Source organism: Cyprinodon variegatus, unplaced genomic scaffold, assembly GCF_000732505.1.
Source record: "Cyprinodon variegatus isolate N-32 unplaced genomic scaffold, C_variegatus-1.0 Scaffold481, whole genome shotgun sequence".
NCBI lineage: Eukaryota > Metazoa > Chordata > Actinopteri > Cyprinodontiformes > Cyprinodontidae > Cyprinodon > Cyprinodon variegatus.
The window spans coordinates 779,654-803,739 of record NW_015150934.1 but is presented as its reverse complement, the minus strand read 5'-3'; the positions used below and the strand labels follow the sequence as shown (position 1 = coordinate 803,739).

Here is a 24,086-nt window from a genome sequence, read left to right as displayed (position 1 = left end):
ATGGAAGAAGAGATCAAACTCTCCACAACAGGCTTATAGAAGCATCTTCTAGCATCTTGCTGCAAATGCTGAAGGACTTAAGCTTCCTTAGGAAGTACAATCTGCTCTGTCCCTTCTTGTAGACACCTTCACAGTTGTGTCTCTATAGGTTGCTGTTTAGGTGAACAAAAAAGTAGTTATCTCCTCAGCCATCTGCACTTCTCCCATGATGTTAACAGGATTTAACTTGTTCCTCTTTCCTTTGAAATCTACAGTCACCTCCCTTGTTTTGTTGACATTCAGGATCAGATGAATGTTTCCATACCATGCCACAAAGTGGTTCACCAGCTCTCTGTACCAGAGGCGTAGCCAGAAAATGTTTAATAGGGTGGCCAGGCAATAACCAATGTACACTGAGGGGTGGCACCAGAACCTCAGGGTCAATCTACACTCTTCCAACAGGAAAATGAATGAGCAAAACATCCATATTTTCTTAATAAAGACAAACTATACTTTCCTAGAGCCTTTGCTAACAAATAGATTAATATATTTAAACATCTGTGCTTTCTATATAAAGGAATAGTGGATAAAATCCTTTCAGCTTTAAGAACTGGGGAAAACATCTTTTACATTGTCTTTACTTACCTACTTTTATCAACAATCATTCTAGATAAAATTGATATTTACAAGTACTAATATCTACATAATTATTATGATTAAAATTGATTATTTCAATTTATGTAGATTATATCATCTTCTCTTTACCCCATTAAACACAAAATCTAGTAATGGAAAGAGCATGAAATCTGTACTTATCATCTTTGATGTTAGTATTTTAATGTGCATAATTAACCAGTGTTTTTGTTGTCAAGTAATTGTCAATATATGAACATTTTAAATGTTTTGAATATTCCACCTGAGAGTATTACTGCTGCCGCCATCTGTATTAGAGGGGAAAAAAAATGGTAGGGGTGGCTAATGATTGGCTAAGGGTGGCTGAGTACAGAGCAGGGGCAAAGCCCCCCCAGCTTCGCCCCTGCTCTGTACTCAGCTTCTTGTCCATCTTTGATTCACCCAATAATTGCAGAGTCATCTTAGTATTTCTCTAGATGAAAGGACTCTGTCCGGTACTGGAAGTCAGAGGTGTACAGAGTCAAAAGAAATGGAGGGCGTACCGTCCCCTGTGGTGCTCCTGTGCTGCTGACAACTTGATTAGACAGCTGACCCTTCAGTCTAACAAACTGTGGTCTGTGTGTCAGGTAGTATTTGATCCAGGTGATTGTTGATGTCTCCACATGAATCTTCTGATGTTTCTCACAAAGTAAGTCAGGCTGAATTGCGTTAAATGCACTTGATAAATCAAGGAACATGATCCTTACAGTTCTGTCTCCCCTTGCCTAAATGACAGTAGATTGTTGAAGCAAGTGTATGATGGCATCATCAACCCCAACTTCACGGTGATAACTATTATTCCAGATTCGGTATATATGGAAAATATATATATATGAGAAAAATAGAAATATAAAAAATATAAGCGCGGATGTCTGGCGTACCATAAATGATAAATTATGAACAGTTAACTTTGTGCCTTCAACTCATTCCCCAAAGGAAGACTAGGAAGACATTACATGGATATAGCAAAATTGAATATCTTCAGAACGGTTTCAAATGACACAAAACTAATATGGGTGAGTAGAACATGATGTAAAAACATAAAATCAAGGGGCCAATGTAAAAAAAAACTGTGTTCCCCTTTAATTTCTTAAAGTAATGATGGCTGCTTAGCTGCTTTTTTCTTGTCATAATACAAATTCTAATACCGGTAGTCTATAAAGTGGGACTATCGGCTGTGTATCCACCTGACTTCTGCACAACACAACTGATGATACAAACCCCATTTATAAGAGAAGAAATCCTACTTATTAAACCTGAAAGGGGACACATGTGAAGTGAAGATCATCTCAGGCGACTACCTCTTGAAGCTAATCAAGAGAATGCCAGGTGTGTGTGAAGCAGATATAAAAGCAAAAGGTGGCTACTTTGAAGAACCTAAAATAAAAAGCATATTTTCAGTTGTTTCACACTTTTCTGTTGAGTATTTAATTGCACATGTGTGAATTCATAGTTTTGATGCTTTCAGTTTGTATCTTCAATTTTCATTGTCATGGAAATAAAGAAAACTCTTTGAATGAGAATGTGTGTCCAAACTTTTGGTCTGTTAAAAGTTTTTCTCCTTATATAATTGACCAAAACTGTGAACTATTATGAGCTACTATTAGTCCAGTATGGGGAAGAACTTTAAGCCTGTGATTGGACTGTACAGAAGTTACATAATGTTTCCATGGATTTTACCTATAGTTTAATGTAGGACAAGTATGAGTAAAAAGTAGTAACCCCTAAGGATTCCTACTGTTCTGTATATATTAAAAAGATTTTCATAATATCAGTTTGTCAAATCAAGGTATTTTCTCCCAAAGTGACAATCATCACTTGGAAAGATGCCACTGAGCCCTAAAAACGTTTGTGAAAATTTAAACCTTTTAGACAGTTATATTATTTAGGTGGTTCCTTGCGAAAAGACAAAAAACACAACAAATTATTATTTTATTCTAGTTAAATAAATTATTGCTGATTATGTTTGTTAAAAAAAAGTTCATACTATATATTTTATGTAAATTTAGTTTTAAAAAAACGATAAATTTAAGAAACATATTAAAACTGAAGAATCAAAATTCAAGACTATTTATTATTATGTCACCATAATAACATTTTTCTGAGATATTTGCTGAAAATGCATATTTATTATAAAGACAGTAAAGGCTGTAAAATACTCACACAAAGAGGTGATAAGGGACATCCTTAAAGGAGACTAAAAATGTAAAAACAAGAACAAATACATATGTATGAGGAGTACAGAATGTATTTACATAAAGTGAAGTTTTTTGCTAAAAAATAAATTAATGAAATGGTGTGGAAGACATTAAACACATTTCCTAATAAACTTTTATTAAGCACATTATCCACTTTGAGCATCCTTTCTTTATATAAAGTGTAAGGTTTAGTTTTAGGCCTATATAACTTTGTTCCAGTTCTGTTTTTAAAATTTATTTCCATAACCCCATTTAATACTTTACTACATGGTTTCTTAGAGCATAATTTCAAAGCAAAAGCACCAGAAGCCCCTATCAGACCTTTTGTATTAAACCATTCATCTTCAGCTGTAGAGTGAAGCCTCCTTTTTCTAAATGATCACAGGGATTCTTTGAAAAACCTCATGGTCTCAACACTCGTGCAGCTTTCTTTGTGTTTCTTTGTGCTGTGATGGAACAGTTTGCTGTAAACCGCCAACAAAGAGAGAACCAGAACTGCGAGACAGTTCCGCCTTAAAAGCTGTTTGCATCTGTTTTATTGGACAGAGGCGCCATCTTCAGTCCACCTTAAGCACAAGGTGGCCAACGAACGCTGGCGACCAGCTGGGGTATGGCAAGCTGTTTGTGTAATTATTTCACATCATTGACATCGCCCCTAATATTTATCTACTAGTTGCAACAGCAGCAGTCAGACTTTATCTTAAAATAAGTCTTTATTTTGTTGCATATGTCCCTGGCTTAAAAAATTATCAGTAGCTACCTCTTGTTATATATATAATACAAACCAAAATTATTTACAATTTCTATATGTCAGACTACAACAGTAGGGAGATGAAAACCAGTCTTAAGAGAGGTTAGAAGCATGTGTATACTGAATATGCATTTAATTATTTAGGGAGTACCAGATGATAATTTGTATCTGAGTGAGTTACACAAAGACACACCCAGTGGTGGTTCTGGACCAAATGTACCAGGGGGCCAGGAGGGGCCCAGCATCTTTTCCTGTGGGTACAGAAAAGCATGAAATAAAAAACAGGGCAAGAGATTTAAATACATTACAATAGCTGCATGAAGTGAAATTTCTATTCAATTAGGTTTAATTAAAGTTCTATGCCTTATTAGGTCAATATAGATTTATAATTTAGGAATTTTACATGTTTTGGACTTAATTTAAGTTAAAATGACAGTTTTATATAAAATCCGAATTCAAACTCAAGAAAAACTGATACATTCAGCCATAAAAATTTGAGTATTTTTTTTTTTAATGTGTTTTGAAAAAAACATTTAGCAGATGAAAACTGTAACCCTATCTTAATACGACTCAAGTTATCACCTTATTGTTTTTAAATTATTCTGCTTCATTCTATCTCTATTCTCCCATTCTGCAGAATCTGTTAGTTCAAACTTTAACGTTCTGTTCTCTCTGCTTTTTCTCATAGTAGTTTTGCCTCGTCTGTTCCAGTTTGGCTGTCACGCCATCCTGAAGAGAAATATCAGCTGTGCTGCTGCCTTCAACACCTTTATTTATAGATGTTGGAGATCTGCCTGTTTTCCAGTGTAGTCCTGTTTCTCTAAATGTGACTGGCTGGGTGTGCTCTCTTCATCCTCTGACATGGGAGTTGGTTCGGACCTCGTCTGCCTGGCTGTGTGTTTCCTGGATGGGGCCGTCTTTTACAGCTGCTTTTTGTATCTCTGCTTCTGTCTCCTTGAACCCCAGTCGGCCTCAGCAGATGGCCGCTCACACTTAGTCTGGTTCTGCTGGAGGTTTCTTCCAGTTAAAAGGGAGTTATTCCTCTCCACTGTCACTACAAGCATGCTTAGTGTGAGAGATTGCCTTCGAGTCAATGAGTCGATGCAATCAACTGGTTTTCCTTAGATGGAAAAAATTTGAATCAATTTGACTGTCTGATCTAGTGAACTGTAAAGTACCTTGAGATTACCGTAATTTTCAGACTATTAGCCGCACCTGAATATAAGCCACAGAAGCTAAATTGCATGATTTGTACATATACAAGCCGCACCAGACTATAAGCTGCAAGGTCAAAAAATGGGGAAAAAGTCGTGGCTTATAGTCTGAAAATTATGGTATATGTGTTGTGAATTGGCGCTATAGAAATAAACTGAATTGAATTGAATTTTGAGCAAAAGGAAAATCATCCCTCCAAAAGTAACTAGTAAAGCCAAATTATACATTGTATAGGAACTCAGAGAAAAGGACTGTCAGATTGGGTGGAGGTTTTTGAGCACCAAAATGCAGAGATGAGGTGGCAAAGATTAGCTTTGTAGATTTGATAAGGACCTCCAGGAAAATACCAAATACTGAAAACCAAAAAAAATGTAAGAAATGTCAGGGATAACATACATTAGGAGCAAAGAGATGAGGAAGCAAAAAAACAACAACAAGAAACCAGCACTGAATGAAGGCTGTGCTGCTCTTTAAAGCCCAGCACCCCGATGAGCCTGATGAGCTCCACCTGAGTAGGCTACCCAGGTTTTCCACCAAGATCCTCTCAAGAAGAGATGCATCACTACCACTAACACACACGGGAACCCTGACAAAGACCTTTGTCTGTTTAAACATTATGGTCTGAAGAAAGTAAAATCAATGTGTATGTCTATAATGTATATTTAGAGGAAAAGGACGCCTGATAACAACAGTAAAGTATGAGGATGGCAGCATAATGCTATGGGAAAGGGAGAATCGTGTCAAACAGATTGCATTGAAAAATACCAGAGGAACATCTTGAGGCAAGGCTTGTTTATTTATATAGCACTTCTCAGTAGCAGGAAAATTCAAAGTGCTGAATCTAATTAGCCAATGTAAACAAATGTCTTTACTGTAAATTTAAAGAATCCTAGATTTTCTGCACTTGTACAGTCTTCTCGGAGTTTATTCTGAATTTGTGGAACATACAAACTAAATGGTGCTTCTCCATGTTGGGTTCTGGTTGTGTAGGGTAGACATGAGTCACAGGACCTAAGAGGTCTGGATGATTGATACACTGACAACAAGACTGTAATGTATTTCAATGAGTTATAGACTGGAGGATTTTAAAATCTATTCTCTGTGACACCGGTAGCCAGTTTCAGGACTTTAGCACTGGGGTGAATCTCTTCACTTACATATTTTTGGTGAAGATGCAGGGAGCAGCATCTTGGAACAGCTGCAGCTGTCTGATCCACTTTTTGGGCAGAGATGTAAAAAGACATCGATGCAGTATTCAGTGTGCATGAATGAGTTTTCCAAGCTCCTATTGAGACATGGGTCCTTTAATCTAGGAAATGTTCATTAGGTGATCAAATGCTAAATTTATCAGTAGCTACATTTACAAACACAAGATTTCCCCAATCTGTTCTAAAGTTTGGATAGTTGGAAATTCAAAATCTCTTTTTACATGGATACTAATAGAATCATTCAATCATAACGCGTGTATACATGTATCAACATTTTGATCAGATTAAATAATTTAAGCATGCATGGAACCAAAAAAATTTCGGGAAATCGGTAAGATCAGCGGACACCATCTCGCTCTTTCAGAATGAAATTTCTTTCCAATTAGTCCAGATTAGAAACTTCAGTCTGACATACGTGATCAGCTCTATGTTCACAGACCGGAAAATGAAACAAGTCAAGAAAACAACACTGTCCCTACTGTTAAACATGGAGGAGGCTCTGTTATGTTCTGGGGCTGCTTTGCTTCATCTGGAACAGGAAGTCTTTAATCTATGCTGGGTACAATGTGATCACAAGACTATCAAGAGATTCTAGAGAGAAATGTGCTTGCAAATATCAGAAAGCTTGGTCTCAGTTCAAGGCCTTGCAACAGGATAATGACTAAACACACCACTAAAAACACCCAAGAATGGCTAAGAGGAAAACATTGGACTATTCTGAAATTGCCTCCTATGAGCCCTGACCAAAATATTATTGAGTGTCTTTGGTAGGAGAAGAAACATGGAAAAACCTCCCTTCGCACCTGAGAAAACTGGAGTAGTTTGCTCATGAGGAGTGGGCCAAAATACCTGCTGCGAGAAGCAGAAGTTCCATTGATAGTTACAGGAATTGTTTGATTACAGTGATTGTTTTAAAAGGTGTGAATGAAAATATTAAGTTATCGGTACCACCATTTTGGTCTGGGCCTGTTTCATGAGATTTATTTCTTAAATTATTCTGTTGAAGGAGGGTTTAAAAGCAGCTCTGTTTAGTATTGAACTGAAAATAATTAGTGGAGTTTCTCCAAGAGTGCCAACTTACCTGTGAACTCATCTCTTAAAACACATGCACTAACAACATTAGTAGCTGTTGAAGTTGTGATGTAGCATGCAGAAGTTTGTCCAGCTACTGAAGGGTTGCTGGTTCAGATCTCAGCTCACTTGTCTCCTTGGGCAGGACACCTGAAACGTATTGGTGAAATGTTAATGGTGTTCAGGGGACATCTGTTAACACCCAGGACAGATGTGGCTACAATGCTTTAGACCAAGGGCCTTCAAACAAGTACCTCCGTGGACCCCCTAGGGGTCGCGAACCCCCTGTTGAAGACCTCCGCTTTAGACAGTGTAAGATTAATTATCCCATTAGCTGTATTTTCCAAAAACCATGTTGTTAACAATATCGTGTGTACTGTTAACTTTTGTTCACTAATGTTAAATAAATGTAACAATAATAAGAACATGTTCCAACCCTTAAAGAGTTAACAATTTAACTCTTTCAAAAGTGTTTTTTAAGTGTTTCCACCTATTTTTGGGAAGTTTTTTTCTGTTCTTCCAGCAGCTCTTTTTTCCTTTATGTTTTCTGGAATCTGCCTAAGTACCTCTTTTTGGTATCCATCGTCGCTAACACATTGTATGTAACGGATATGGTTTTAATCTACGCTCTGGGTTACCCATAATTCCAAGTCATAGTGTAAAAAATAAAATACTCAAATTCATCATTCTTTTAAGGTCTTTATTGCAGTTTAAAACATATTAAATGAGTGTATTTTTTTACCAACCATCTAATGAACTATACACAGCTATTAACATAGTAATGAAAAGCACCACTGTCTGCTTTTCTATTGGTGACGCGTTTAAACGGCTCACCATCCTGTAAAAATCAGGAATGTGTTGGGGTATAAATAAGGTCCGGTCAATCAGACTAGTATCAGGTGGGTTTAAGAGGATTTTTTTGCACCATTACATTTGCAAAAATAGGTCCTAGTCCACATTTGCGTAGGGGGCCTACCAGGTGTCAGTGACGGGGCCCCTAAGAGGTCAGGGGCCCCTAGGCAACTGTAGTCTCTGCTTACCGATAGTTACGCCATTGCATGGATGTCAAAAAGCCAACAAATTGGACTTTTACTCTCACTGTTTGGAAAATATGTTCTTATTTAGTGTGATTTTTGGATAAATCAGGAAAATGTTTATCTAATGAGAAATTAAAATTGATTTACAGAATTATGGAGTATGTACACCAATGGCTTGCCGTAGCCCTGTCCTCGGTTCTTCAGTCAGAGAGGGGGGTGGGGGTGGGGGGTACCGCCGCACTTTGACTTCCCAGCTCTGACATAGCGTCACCGGTGAAACCAGAAGACGCACTCCAGTCCGCACCCACACAGAGAGAAGATGTCCGAGCCCAACAAGTACCGTGAGTGGATCCTGGAAACTATCGACTCCCTCCGCTCGAGGAAAGCCCGTCCGGATCTGGAAAGGATTTGTCGAATGGTTCGGAGGCGCTACGGGTCTGACCCAAACCGAACCAGGACGGAGCTGGAAAAACTCATCCAGGAGCAGACGGTGCTCAAAGTTAGCTACAAGGGATCCATCTCCTACCGAAACGCGGCTAAGGTGCAGAGGAAATGCAGAAAGAGGAGCGACTTGGACGGAGGCGCAGATGCGGCGCGGAACAAACCCGATCATCCGAACAACAACGGCGACAGCGCGCACAGCTTCACCGACCCGGAGGAGGAGCCGCCGGATCCCCGCGGCGGAACATCCACCAGCAGCCGCAACAAAAAGCTCCAGCAGCCTTCCTGCTGCTTCAGCGGTGGCGCAACAACGAGCTGCGCTGTCGGGAGCGGCTGCGAGGAGGAGAAAGCAAGTGCACCGAGAGAGGAGGGATTAGGACGGCCGGGAGCGGGGGGCTGCCCCGGAGCAGACACTGAGGAGGACGGGGGGAAGAAGTCCGATCTGTCCGGAGCTGAAACTTGCTCCGACAGCCGAGCTCAGACCCAGAGGCAGACCGAGTCCAAACTTCCACTCACAGGAGGGAGCAACAAAGCAGCGCACCGCCACGCCAACTCAGAGCTGCGCGACAAACTGACGGCTCTGTCCGAGAGAAGCCACCGAGGAGGAGCAGGAGGAGCAGGGGGCTCCTCCGCCGCGACCAGAGGCCACGTGAAGCCGCTGGGCTTAAAGGAGATCCTGGGCTACCTGAGCAGCCAGGAGCAGCTGTCGGAGGAAAAACTGACCCGAGGCAAAGTCAAAGCGGTGATGGAGAGAGAGGTGGAGAGGGGCAGGCTGCGCAGGACGCGCTGCGGGAACATCACTCTCCCTCTGCGGGGGATGGAGAATCCAACCGCTGACAGACTTGTTGGGAGAAGCGCACTGCAGGACGAGCGCGCAGCGGCGAAGGTGGGCAACTTATTATTTCTAACACGTCTGGCGCCACAGAGCTGCCTGGATGCGCTCATCAATGAATGATCGCTGTTTCAAACAGCAGGCATGGCACCGAGGCGCGCGGGATGATGAATAATTACAGGAAACCTGTCACTAGGACGTAGCCAGGCTGATCTGGTTGGTTTCCACTGTAGCTCAGTTAGCACTTCGATGCGTCTCTTTTTATTTATTTTTTTGCGCCGCATCTGATCGCTCCATCGTGTGCGTGTAGGTCGGCTTTCTGCACAAAAGGTGCGGGCATGCTGAAGTTAGTGTCCGATTCGGCGAAGCGGGCCCTTCCAAAACCTTGGAGCTTCTGGAACCGCTTGAAATAAAATTATGAAACACTTAAATCTATTTTGTTTTCATTGCATGATCTTTAAAATACAGTTTGGTTATTATTTTAACGTTTTAACTTATGAAAACTTTTAACTCGTCTATTTCTGGTGGCATTTTTCTTATACAGCTTTAAAAATCTGCTAGATTTAAAATCAACCTGGACAGAGCTGTTCTTATAATTTCCGATTATAGAAAACTCAATTTAGGATACGTTCATCTTTTTTATTTTCAACTTGTAAAAGATTAAAACAAAAATCCCCAAAAGTTTTCTTAAAAATTGTTTGCAAATTGGGTTTCAGGATTATCTTAGTTTTGGACGTGTTTATGAAGTAAAATCATTCTTTAAGGAGGTTATAAAAAGCAAATGAACTTCAGAATAAACTTCAAGTGGCGTTTTTAGGTTACCTAAGGGGTTCATAAAAGCATAACTAATCTAAATAAGAAACCTCATAACATTACTCTACACTACGGACATTACAGATTACAACATAATTTGTAATTCATTTTCTTTTACAACATTTGACAACCCCTGCAGAGGCTAAAATTGGGCAAATAACAATGCATACAAAGCTATTAACATGTTTTGTCTATAGGCAGAGTCTTTTTAGGATGTGTCCCATGTGGGGTGCCTTAAAATTTAAAGTAAAACTTTAAAAAATTACCTTTTAGACATGGTAAAAAGCATGATTAAGTAAAAACAACAACATTTTAACCATGATGGTGCTTCAAATTATACAGTCTGCCATTAACACAGAACTGTTATGTCTAGATTTGCTCTGCTTCGATTTTTTTTTAGCTATTTAGAAGTGAGGTTCTGTAAAGTTCAGTTCTAGTTCCTTCGGTGTGATGTCACGGTGAGTTTGTCAAAGCACTTATAAACCCCTAGTTATGTAAGCTAAGAGCTTTACAGCAAAATATATCCTCTGCATTTAACCTCTTTTATAAGAGACAAGTATAACCCAGATGTGAAGTTACAGCTAGAAATGCATGATTACTCACTGTTCATCTAAAGAAAAACTTTGCAGTTACTTGCATTAGAATCAGATCCATTTGATAAAATGTTTACAAGTCTGCTGACATCTGAAGCAGACTTTCAGCTTCTCACCCAACTGTTACCAGATTCAACACATGGCTGAATACACACACCTTTCTATTATTAAGTGATGCTTTTATATCTCTAAGCATGATAAATAATTGTGTATTACTTAGTTTAATATTGGTTTTAGGGGTCAGGACCATTACGATCTAAAGCACAGATTGGGTATGAAATGCATCTTTAAGGATTGTATTTGTTAGCCCCGTTATTTCGGTCATCAGGAATCTTAAGAAAAGCCTTGAAATGAAGATTTTCTTCTAGTTTAACTAAATAAGAATTCCTCATATCACTAACTTGGATTGGGTTGTATTTGATGCAAACTGGCCAGCTGTCCTTCTGCATCACCACAGCATGACGCTCCCGCCACCGTGCTTTGCATTTAGAATAGTGCATTTATTTCTCTATAATCTGACATGCCTATTGTTTTTTTTGTTTTTTTTCTGAAGTTAGACCTGTGGAGGTCGTCTTATTTTGCAAGTTTACCCAGTCTTGGAGTCCCAGGATTTTTTTGATTAATTTTTTTTCTTTTTCAGATTTAATACATATTTAACCAACTACAAACTGTGTTGCATGCAGTAGGCAATAAAAAAAAAAGGGAAAAAAGCTCAGAATTGACAGTTCTAACTCTTTTAGGACAAATTAACTGTCGTTGAATTTAACAGAGTGGTTTTGTAGCCGTAGCACCGAATCAGATGCTAACTTCAGCGCTGCACGCACAGAGGAGCGGGCGGCTCCCAGGACCAGCAGAGAGGAGCGCCGCTGGGAGCCGTCCCAGCCTCTGGGCTCCTTTCCATGTTGTGTCGCTTGGATTCCCTTCATATGAAGTTAACGTCGGCCGGTGCGCTCCATGTCAGGCGATGTCTGTAAAAAAAAAAAAAGAAAAAAACTTGAGGCGCGCTTTGAGGCCGGTGGAGGGGCTCATCCAGTTTATTGCTGTTTGTTTCTCTCCTCCCCCCTCGGTGCCTCATTAAAACCTTTCTATGGTCCCTGACACTCCCCCCCCCCTCCCTCCCTGGATTAGACTCCAGTGAGCTGCTCGTTATTTCTGATATTTGTCTCTTTTCTAGCCATAACCCTCCTTTTCCCTGTGATGTTTATAAAGAGGACATTTTTAAAACTTGTCTACAGACTCCACCTCCAGCCCCTCTGGAGGACGAGGCCATGGAAACCTGTGAGAAGGAAGAGGAGGAACAGGGAGGACATGAGGAAGAGAAAGAGGAGGATGATGATGATGATCCCAGGAGTTCTGATGAGGATGGAGGACTTTCCCCGGTAGCCATGACAACCGAAGCTGGACTTGCTGAGAACAACAGAGAAGATGTGGGCTTTGAGAGAGAGCTGAAGGAGGAGAGCCCCCAGCAGCAGAGGCAGGATGGAGAAGGTGTGTGGCTTCAATTATGTTCTGCTGCCTCTAGCTTGAGGTTCTTCTAAGTTTATTAGTTTTGCAACATTCACAACCACATACTTGGATGTATTTTGTCAGGATTTCAGATGAATAACTAACATTACTGGTACATTTTATAGCACGTATTGCCTGAACCCCTGCTCTCTACCAACTTCCAGTTGTTCAAACTCAGTGAGATTGGAAAAGGTCTGAGTCTTGCTACAGCTTTAATTCTGGACTCTGACTGGGCCTTTTCCACTTTGAGCCGAGCTCTTCCTCTGTAGGTCTAACTTTAAAAGTTTGGCTCTCTCTAGTATTTCCCTGTAACTCCATCCATCATGATCTTTAACCAAGCCCCCGTGTCTCAAAGATAGCATTCCCACAGCATGATGCTGCCACCACTATGGTTTGCTGTGAGAAAAGGTTGTCGTGGGGAGTTTGTTGACTAGTTTTCTGGCATCAACAGAGTTTTGCACGTTGGACAAAAATCTTATCTGTCCAGAACGTCTTCATTTTCACTTTCCTTTTCCACAAACTGCAGACTTACAGTAGTCTCACTTACACTGTCCCATCTAATAATAATAATTTAACTTTATTAGGGCTGCACAGTCGGCAGTGGGTAGCACTTCTACCTTGCATCAAGAAGGTTCGGGGTTCGATTCCTGGCCCAGGATCTTTCTTGCATGTTCTCCCTGAGCATGCGTGGGTTCTCTCCTGGTACTCCGGCAATCTCCCAGAGTCAAAAAGCATGACTGTTAGGTTAATTGGCTTCTCGAAATTCTCCTTAGGTGTGAGTGTGTGTGTGAATGTTTTTTTGCGCTGTTTGTCTCTGTGTTGGCCACCAGCACCCCTTGCAACACCACCTGGGATAAGCGTGTCAGAAAATGGATGGATGAACTTTATTAATATCACAATGGAGAAATTAAATCCATTTAACCCATTCTCTTGGGGAGCAGTGGGCTGCCACTGTGCGGCACCCGGATAGCAGTGTGGGGTTTAGGGTCTTGCTCTAGGACCCAGAGTGGCAGTCTGCGGGAGTTGAACCAGGACCCAAGCGAAATCTAACCACTAGGCCACCACTCCCCCCTTTTTCATTTTCTTTTTATATAATAATTTGTCTGAGCAGTTGATCTCTGCAGCTCCTCCAGTGTTACCAGGGTAATCTTTTCTACCTTTTTGATCAACTTCCATTACTTTCCTTATACTTAACAATCATGCTGTATGTTTGTCATAAAAATAGATTTAAGTAAAATGCGGAGAAAAAGTGAAACATATGTTTACAATTACTTTTTTATAACAAAACAATGTTTGAACAAATTTCACAGTTTTACTTTGTCTCCTGTTTTTTTATTTTTTTTGGAGGAGTAAACATGACTCCTTCAAAGTAAATGTTTTAACTTTAACCTTAACTCTTTCTTCTTTATTTCCTCTCATTCTGCTTCAGCTGCTTGCTCCTCAGCGATGTCTGAGCTTGACCTTCCTCTAGAGACCCAGTCTCCACCTCCTGACGGAGCCTCCTGGTCTGAGTGTAACGGCGCACACCCGGAAGAGGCAGCTTTCACTTCCGATCATTTAGTGAGTGAATCATCCATCCTGTTCTCTTTTATCACTGCTCCATTTTTTTTTTTAAATAAAAAACAAGGTAGGTTAGCTTACTATTTTAATCAAACTATCCATCATTTGGTGTTGCAAATCATTTATAGTTTGAAATAGTTCAGGTTTGAGGAGGATTTCTTTTTTTATATATAGGTTGGGTTCAGAGCTGAAAATGACATCTGCCTGGTAATCTGAAAAGCTGGCTAATTTAGGTTAGATGTTTGCCGTTATACGGCACTTGGGGAAATATTTTCTAACTTAAACCTGCTTTAAACTTCTCCAGACCTTCTTCCCTGACTGGTCTATGATATTTCTTGGCTTTCATGATGCTCATTGTCCACAGATATTCTCCAACAAAATTCTTAGGCCTTCAATGAGCTGCTTGATTCATCCTGAGTTTAAACTACCAACAACTTTATTCTTATTTATTAATTAGGTGAGTTTAGTTTGCTGTGTCTTTAATTATAAAGTTTTTAGATAAAGACAGGGTTCATTGCACACTTTTCCACATCCTATCTGTAGAAAAGTTCAAATAAGCTGTTTCTTTTTCACAATTAAGCTCCTCTGGTTTGGTTATTTACATAAGATCTCAGTAAAAGATGATGAAGTCCGCTGTTGGTGACAGGTTCGAAGGTCTCGTGCGTCTCAAATTTGAAACACATTACGAATACACATTGTGGATTAACCAATCTATCTTCTATAATGTGGTTTTACTGGCTTTGGTTATTAACACGGATGCAACAGTGACTGCTGCTGTGTAACGTCCCCCACTCACCACATCAGCAGGGTTGCCAAATGTCACTGACTCATGTTTTCCAGCCCAAAACATTTCATAAACCGCCTGAATGTACAAAATCTCGCCCAATTTGAACCAAAGTCTATTGATCTCTTAGGCCGTAGGTCTTCAACAGGGGGTCCGCGACCCCAAGTGGTCCGCTGAGGTACTGCATGGTTTTGGTTTTGGTTGATTAGACTTTTTTTTTTATATTCCCCCCTGCAGTTTTTTCCACTAACTGAAATGTCTTTAAATCCACATTAACATGAATTCAGCTGACTGTAGTAAACAGATAAATGGAGGCAGAAGATGTCTTTTAGTCATAAATGAACACATTCAGCGGCACCGTTTCATTCACAACACCTGTCCCATTAACTAGGAATCAGAAATACTTTAATAATCCCAGGGAGAAATTACTTTTGTTACATTACTCCATCTGTAATAGAGTGACTATATGACCAATTTGATAGAACACAATTTCATACAATATATATAAAATTAGGGGGTCTCCCCATCAGTTTGGGGGTCCTTGCCCTGGAAAACATTGAAGACCCCTGTTTTATGCCATATATCTAAAGAAAAAATTTTTTTACCCATAAATGGCCATCCTAAACTGCCAGATTGGGAAACATCCCAGCTTGGCAACAATGCATGTAAGATGGGAAACGTTAGATTTAGATGCAGAACCCAATCATGCACCACAACATATTATTGCAAAATATTCAAAGATAAATTCGCCAAATATAAGAGGAACGTCGTAGTTTGGTTTAAAGAAAGCATTTCAGTTTTATTATAATTTAGTTTGTCGCTTGGATTTTATAGTTTGAAGAAATAGGATTTTACAGTTTGAAGAAATGGAAAATTACACCATATAACAACCGTCATAAGGTTGTGGTAGGAGGTAGGAGCTATAGCCGGAGAGTAAGTGTTGGGACCGGTATGGTTTAAAGAGGGCCGGTCCTCGCACGCTGAGTTTAGGCCCGGCCCACCGGGCAAATGCCTGGTATTGTCATGATGGGCTTTAAGGTTCTAACCCACATGCAGAGACACACACTTAGAAAACCAAGGGTAAAAGTTAACTGGTTTATTTGTAGGTTAAAAAAAACAGAGTGAGAGGTTATACAGCAGGAGGGTAAACTCAGTTGAACCTCAGCAGACTGGTGAACCGGAACCGGAAACTCTGAAGGGGAGATCACAATGATCAATTCAAGGCCCGTAGGAAATATGACTGAGATTTGTAATATGCAGAAATGAGATTCACATTTGGGGGGCTCTTGGTTTTCCTTAGGATCCAGTTTGTGGGGTTGTATCCAGAGATGAATGAACTCGTTGGAGGGCGGACAGGCAGACTAGCATTGGGTCCAGAGGAGCAATGGAACGGACTGCCACCGGGTTTTCCTGATGCAGACTTGAACGGATCTGGTGGAGGTTTCCCCTTGCTCAATGTGACTCAAATTATTCCTTCCAGGGGGGGTAGAAGGTCCAAAGACATAGGCAAAGAGAACAAAGACATAGGCAAAGAGAAAAAAGACATAGGCAAAGCTTATATTCAGAGAGACAAGGCAATAATTAGACTCAGCTAAACTCAGTTTGGCTAGAGTACCCAATACTGGCAAACACTCTGGCGTTGAGGTAGTGACAGTTCTCTGCTCAAATACTCCTCTGTTGATGACCCAACAAGCCGCAGGTGTGCGAGGAGGCCAAAACGAGGAGAGGGCCCCATCTAGTGGCGGAAAGGGAGAACAAAAGAAAACACAAAAACAACCCACCCAAACTGGAATCCTAACAGGTATCATAGATTACCAGTCCGAGCCTGCGGAGGTCTGAATACTTTTTGTTGTTCTGTGGGCACGGCTCAAAGAAAAGGTTGTATTTTCTTTTATTCCAGCAGATATAAAACAGAAAGTTTTTATAGGCAATGTATGTGGCCTTATGTTGACCTTTTTTGAGAAGTTTGGAATATTTTAGGTCATTAGAAAGATTTCAGTGAGTAGGAACGCTGTAAAAATGGCCTCTTGGTAAAGATTGGCTTCCCACTGAGTCAGTGAGATCGTATTTTTATCTCCTAGAAGATGTTTTATCATTTTTCTAAGCGAAGCAGAAAGATTCTGTTGAATTAAGTGAGTTTATGGGTGTTTAGGATACACTCCAGCGCTTGGCTGGGGGTGTGACTCATCAGCCTTGGCAGCCTGGGCTCCCCCATTGCTGCGCTTCATACCTAGCACATCATCATTCACACTCCCACAGCAGATGGTCTTAATGTGCTGCTGCAGTTTTGTCATTATGCAGCCACCTCCTCTCGTCCTTCAGAGGTTGATTCACTTTAGATGCTCGCTTTCTCCTTGGATTTTGTTTGACCTTTTTTTTTTTTTAATTGTTCATATTTTCTCCACACAGAGTTATACACAGCGTGATGAAATAAACCTCACCGCCTCAAGCTTCAGCAGTAAGTTTCCCTCTCGATAAGTTCAGTACCTGAGTTTTTTTTTTTTGGGCATGTTGGTGTTGTTGACCTAATATTTCACCTGTAGACGTGGAGTATAAAACAGAGGTTGGCGCTTCGTCCTGCATGCTCACACCAACTGCCTCTCCCAGGGACTCCAGCCTCCCTGAAGAGCGAGGAATAAACCACAGCAGTGGAGGGTGAGTATAGCAAACCAGAAAACATCCCTCCATAGATGAATAGCTTATCTTGTTGGCAGCCTTCCTTTAGCATGAGAACCAATTCATTTTCTCCCGATGAGGCGCTTCTTCCAATGATTTAGATCTTTGTTTAGACCAACAGTGATGCTGAACCATAATATTTCCTTTTAGCTTCTGCTGACAAACACGATTCATTTGGAAGAAAAAGTAACTCCACAGCATAACGCTACCACCACCCTGTTTCACTATGCATTTGTTGTTCTTTCACCAATGCATAGTGTAAGTATAGTTATGTGAGTCCAAAAAGCTTTGGTTAGATTACACCTGAGCTGTTTTTAATTCAAACCCTTGCTTTAGCTGAAATATGCAAAAAAAGGAAATGTTAGGAAAATCCTGCAAAGACAGTGGATCTTTATTTACGGTTTAATTGATTCCAAAGAACTGCTTGGCAGGTGAATTTCTCTGGAAAAAATAAAATAAAAGTTGCTTTATCAATTTGTTAGTTTTAGGGTGAGACGCAAATGCCACCAGATTTTTTTTGACATATTTTTCCACCTTCTCACCCAAAATATTTAATAGAATTTCCTTTCATTTATACAAGTGTTGCTGTTGACAGATTTTTTGCAGAGCAATGTGCACATTTTAAATCCCCTGTACCTGCACTCCAGATCTTCGGGTACCCTGTAGGTTTATTAAAAGTCAGGTCTGACTTATTGTTTTCTTCAAGGCATATGAATTTGGACAGCACCAGAGTAAGCCCTGTATTCTGGACCGTGTCTGATGTGGTCAGTTATATCACAGCTGTGGGTTTCCCTGAGCAGGCAGCTGCCTTCAGGACCCAGGTGAGGCTGTTTTTTTCTCTTTCTGCCACTGGAGGGCGCCTTAGAATGCTAGTGAACCAAGCTTCACCAGCCTTCATTCTATGCTTTGCTCTTATTAAAGGAAATTGATGGGAAGGCTCTCCTCCTGATGCAACGCAACGATGTTCTTACTGGGCTGTCAATCAAACTTGGACCTGCCCTCAAGATCTACGAGCGCCACATAAAGGTTCTGCAGAAAACACACTTTGAGGACGATTTCTGCTAACAACATGCACCAAATAGACCCAGACTGTTCTCTTAATATCTAAATATACAGCTAAAGTAGTATACAAATGCATGCATGATAGAAGGTAGGATTAGTTTTTCTGCTAGTGAGGAAGTCAACAGTCAGACTCAGTTCATGTTCGAGTCTCTGCTGCCTGTTTGGTCTCTATGGAAAAGTGGCTGGATTTTATAGTAGGATTTTTCTACTGAACGAAGCACAAACGACAGCCAACAAAAAGTAGAATTTTAGAACATTTTCATATGTAAAGATTCAATACAAATGTTTACTTTCTTGATGCACTTTTCCTTTTTTATATTAACTGATCTGCGTAAGCCTGTGATTTTTGTTGTATCTAATGCGCATGGTGTCAGAAATCATGTTTTGGTTAAATAATAGGTCTGTGGTGTGAGAACCTCACACTTGTAGGTCAGCTTATTGTTTGTATAGTGGACATTTTTTTTTTTATATATATAAAGCAAACTCTAAACTCCGGAAGTAAATAGTGAGCTTTCATCTGATGAGTTCAAGCTCAATGGGTGCTTGTCTTATGGGTTTTTGTCTGTAGCCCGAGGGAACTGAATTGTCCAGGAAGAATTTGCAATAAAAGGTCCAGAATATTTCACACATCATTTCCTAAAGGTTGGATTTGACCTTTTAGATTATATCAAGAATAATTTTCACTAATTTGCTATTTAGCTAAAACCACGGTTAACAATTCAAACTTGTAATTAGGATCTAAATTGAGTTTCTCTGTAAAGAAAATCTTTTTAAGTTGCTGATTACCTTTTTAATGGTTTATGGACAGGCTCTTGTATCTTATTTATCGCTGTAACCAGACGCTTCTCATAAAAAATAATAAAAATTATAATTAGAAATAAATAAGTCATGATCAAACCTCTGCAGTACTAGATAGTTACTTAAGCCATTTAAATCAGCTTTCACATCTACACAGGACTGGATTTGGACAGTTTATAATCTGAAAGATCAAGAGCAAGAACATGCCTTCTCTGGATCAGCAAACATGACAACAAACCCTAGAAAATCTACTTTAGTTGTTCTGTTTGTTGACTTTCCATTGCTGCAGAAATCTCTATGTAGCAAAGAAAATGTTGGTCCCACAGGTTCTAATGTTCAGTAAAAACCAGTTGAAGTCTTCTCTATTCTGCTCAGTCCCTTGTCTTTATCGATCCGTCCTTAAAACCATAACAAAAGAATATTTTCACATACGTATGTTTGAGGTTTTTGCATTGGAATTTAAAATTGTTATAACGACTTGGGTTGGATGTATTCCAGTTTATCTAACCTGGAATATTAACTCTTCTGTTCTTTACAGTTTATTCTCTCAAAATTAAGTGGTAATAGTCGGCTTTTTAAAGGAGTCCTTTCTTATTTGGTCACATGTCTTTAGAATTTTTTTCCCCATAACATTAAATCTATTGAGTAAAAACAGTTTGAATATGAACTACAGAGATGTTTAGTTGCAGCTCTTTATGACAACTGGTCTAACCATGATTTATTACGTTTTCTTCTTTATCCAATTAACAAAAGCAAACACCTAGAAATTACAATTTTGATGTATTCTTGTTCATATTAGACCCTTAAGCATCACTGATTCTCTGCATGAAAACATACTGCATATTTATGAGTATGGACAAGGATGCACTAATAAATGAATAATAATAATAAGTCCTGTTTGCTCTCTGTTTAAATCTGTCTTGTCCACATGGGCAGAAGAAACTATGTTCCACCATGTGCTTATCTGATATGTTCATTAAACTGTGGGTGCAAATAAAATATTTTATACTCCCTTTTTGAACCATTGCTGATATGAAATAAGCAGATATTCCAGGTTTTGCACTAAACATTTGTTGCTGTTTTCTTTTCCCTTTTTTAAGCACATTGGTTTGTTTGGCAACAATTTATACTGAGAGACGTTCCTCTTTGTGCATTTCAACCTTCTCTACCTCTTGCTTTATGTTTAGTTGACAAAGCATTTTCTGTCATTTCATCCTGTTTTGGATTAGATGCAAATGTTTGAAGAAAAGGTTGTGTTTGACAATGTAGAAAATGTCTTTTTTCCCATGTGTTACTTGTTAATGAACAATTTAAAAATTAAAGGAGAAAAAAGATTTAAAGTTCTCATTCATTCTTGTCATCTTGCACATCAGGAGTATACAGTCTGAAACATTTTTATATTTTTGTCATCATTACAACAAAACCTTCAGTGTATGCGTTCTTGTTTTTATGCAGCAGACAAACACAAATAGAGCATAATGTTTAGAGATTTTAAATTTATTTTGATCCAATTTTCATGGTTAGCTTCAAGTCTTTAAGTCACCATCTTCCCACATCTATGAACTAAAACTTTTGCTCTTTAGAAAAACACATAAACAGAAACGGGGAAAAAAATTACTTTTGTGTTATGCTCTAACTTCATTCTATGTTATCTAATCAAATAAAATTCCTACTTTCATAAGTTGTTCTGTGAACACAAAGTCAAGTCAAACATATTTCCGCCAAAATTTCTTGACTAAATAGTGAAACTCAACTACGCTAAGCTACTATGTACACAAAATAGAAGAAAATAAAATATTTGAAAACCATAATCAGAGTGATACACTGATGACACAGTTCATCATGGATTTTATGTCTGAGAACTAAGCTTAGCTTGAAGAGTTGGGAATTAGGTCAAATTGGCTTTCAGCTAATTTAGAGCAATTGGAATGATATATATTGTAAAATAATATTTTTATTAAAAGATATTTCTTAAATCAGTCCATCAGCCACCTGCGAGCTGCCACACTAAGGTGGTGGGGTTGTTTGAGTGCCAGAATGATCATATGAGCCATGTTGTCCTGGTCTCCCATAGCAAAAGGTCCTAGGTGACAGGTCAGACTAACAGCAGCTCAGAACGCCCTTATGGAAAGAATAAAACTAAGGACCATGATGTTGTCGGCAACCCTGGAGCCAGGCCTGGGGTTGGGGCTCGCATGCGAACACCTGGTGGCCGGGTCTTTGCCCACGGTGCCCGGCTGGGCCCAGCCCGAACGGAGGATGTTGGCCCACCCTCCTGTGGACCCACCGTAGGGGTCCACAGGACGGTGGACCCCTCTGTGGACCCTACAGAGGGATCCATAGGAGTCGTGCAGCTTGTGCGGTGGCAGAGGCAAAACTGGGGTCTGGGAGGAGTTTGGAGAGGCCATGGAGGAGGACTATCGGTCAGCCGCGAAAGTATTTTGGCAAACTGTCCGCTGCCTTAGGAGGGGAAAGCAGTACTTTACCAACACTGTTTACAGTGGGGGTGGGGAGTCACTGACCTCAACTGGGGATGCTGTCGGGCATTGGAAGGAGTACTTCGAGGATCTCCTCTATCCCGTTGTCACGTCTTTCGAGGAGGAGGCAGAATCTGGGGACTTGGAGAGAAACTCGCCCAACAACCAAGCTGAATTCACCGAGGTAGTTGGAGAGCTTCTCGGTGGCAAGGCCCTGGGGTGTTTGAGATTCGTCTTGGGTACCTTTGTCCCGGTTGTGGCACACTGGACCAGCTCTATACCCTTCATCGGGTGCTCGAGGGTTCATGGGATTTCGTCCAACCAGTCCACTTGTGTTTTGTGGATCTGGAGAAGGAGTTCGACCGTGTTCCTCAGGGTGCCCTGTGGGGGGTGCTCCGGGAGTATGGGGCCCTCTGTTAAGGGCTTTCCGTTCTCTGTATGACCACAGCAGAAGCTTGGTTTGCATTGCCGACAGTAAGTCAGACCTGTTCCCGGTGCATTTTGGCCTCTGCCAGGGCAGCCCTTTGTCATCGGTTCTGTTCATTACATTTAAGGACATGATTTCCAGAAACAGCCAGGGACCAGAGTGTGTCAGGTTTAGGAACCTCTGGATATTGCCTCTGCTGTTTGCAGATGACGTTGTCCTGTTGGCCTCATCAAACCAGGAACTTTGTTGTGCACTGCAGTGGTTTGCAGCAGAGTGCGAAGTGTGAAGGTTGGCCCAGCTACCAGAAAAGATCCTCTCTGTGACAGGTAGCTCACTCACACGAGAGACCGTAACAGAATACTGGAAAACTCAAGGGAGGTGTGTTGTCAGTGCTTGTGAAAAAAGATGGTGTCATCCCAAACATGTTACTGTAAAGATTTCACTTATTGATCTAACAAACAGCCAATACGGCGTGTGTTCATAAATAATATATAACAGCCGAAATAATATCTGATTAAATGAGATATTTACCACCCCTACCTGGGAGGGCAATAAACATCTTAAAGTATCAGAAATATAAATTCCCAGCTGGCTGGAAATTGAATATAACAGTTATTCACAACATAGATATGCCATCCAACCTGGATTAGCATTGAATATAAATCCACAACACTAAAATCACACCAAAAGTCCTTTAAAACAAGTCTGTTTGTTAGCTTTTAGCTCCATTTTCCCTATTAACCAAACCTATCTAAATAAGCTAAAAGGGTCACAATCCGAATTATACCCCCAGGAACAATCTCAAAAGATTAATAATACATTTTCTAAACAGCTGATTTACAACTAAGCTAATCATTTAATAAAATATTAAATTACCAAATAATATCTTTTTCACTTCTTGGATTTGAATTGTGTATTGGTTTGAACACATTCTGATATTTCTAAATTAGTTTTAAGCTAATATGACCTAATTCCAAACCTCTCAAGATAAGCTTTGATTCTTAAACATAAAACCTATGCTGAATTTGTTCCTTTATTTGAGTCATTATGGTTTTTAGCCTATGTACAAAGTAGCTTATTAGCTTAGCTGAGTTCCTCTTGTTTAATTAATATTATTTAACTGAAACATGTCTGACCTGGATGGATGATATATGTTCATAAATTATTATATTTTAAGTAAATGTTGTGAATTTATTCCATATGTTTGTGTAGTGTTAACTGTTTGACCATCATTTGAGCTCCAATCACACCTTTTATTTGTCATCCTAACACACTGCTAGTTGGGAGACTGGCCACTGAACAACATATGATAATCCTAAGATATTTGATTGAATAACATAAAGTCACAACACCATATAATTGCATAACATGTAATGGCGCTGTCCAATGATCATTGTGCAAATGAGAATATAACTGAGATTACATTATTGATAAACTATGCGATACCATTAACAGCGGTTATCACCACTAAATAATGAGACTCCCTACAGGGCTCGATGTTAACAATCGCCCGATCTCCTGGGGCAAGTAGTTTTTATTGTTGGGAGAGTACAGATTTCATTGCATTTGCCCACAGGGCAATGATCGCAAAAAAAAATTATCACCCAAAATTTCTTAAAATCACTGACATTCGATGAAAACGACCCAAAAGCATTGTCGGCGCCATTTTTGTTGTTTTGTACACATTCTCGCGTGATTTGAAAAAGCCGCGTGATTTCCGCCAGATGGCGTGATTTTTGTCCGGGAATTGGCGAGCCGTACAACCATCCTCTGCAGTTAACTGACACATTGCAATAAGAACATCACTCTCTCGAACAGGTGGTTCAAACTGGAGCAATGACCAGCCATCCTGCTTCAGCTCTGACCAATTGTCACTCCTTGGGGAAAAATGAGAGTCATTCAATTAAATCATGATCAATCTCCCTGCATCATCAAAGGTTAGTTCAAATGTTATGAGCGTGACCTACTCAAGCTCCAGTATGACCC

General features: G+C 39.9%; 1 protein-coding gene across 1 annotated transcript; it reads left to right on the top strand.

Annotated features, from left to right (window-relative positions):
* Positions 1-8,373: 8,373 nt before the first annotated feature.
* Positions 8,374-20,511, top strand: LOC107094395 (atherin-like). Its single transcript, XM_015389966.1, has 7 exons — positions 8,374-9,458; positions 12,046-12,298; positions 13,746-13,876; positions 17,070-17,118; positions 17,204-17,315; positions 18,043-18,157; positions 18,258-20,511. The coding sequence occupies exons 1-7, from the start codon at positions 8,451-8,453 to the stop codon at positions 18,399-18,401; spliced, it is 1,812 nt and encodes a 603-aa protein (XP_015245452.1). The 5' UTR covers positions 8,374-8,450; the 3' UTR covers positions 18,402-20,511.
* The last annotated feature ends 3,575 nt before the right edge of the window (positions 20,512-24,086 follow it).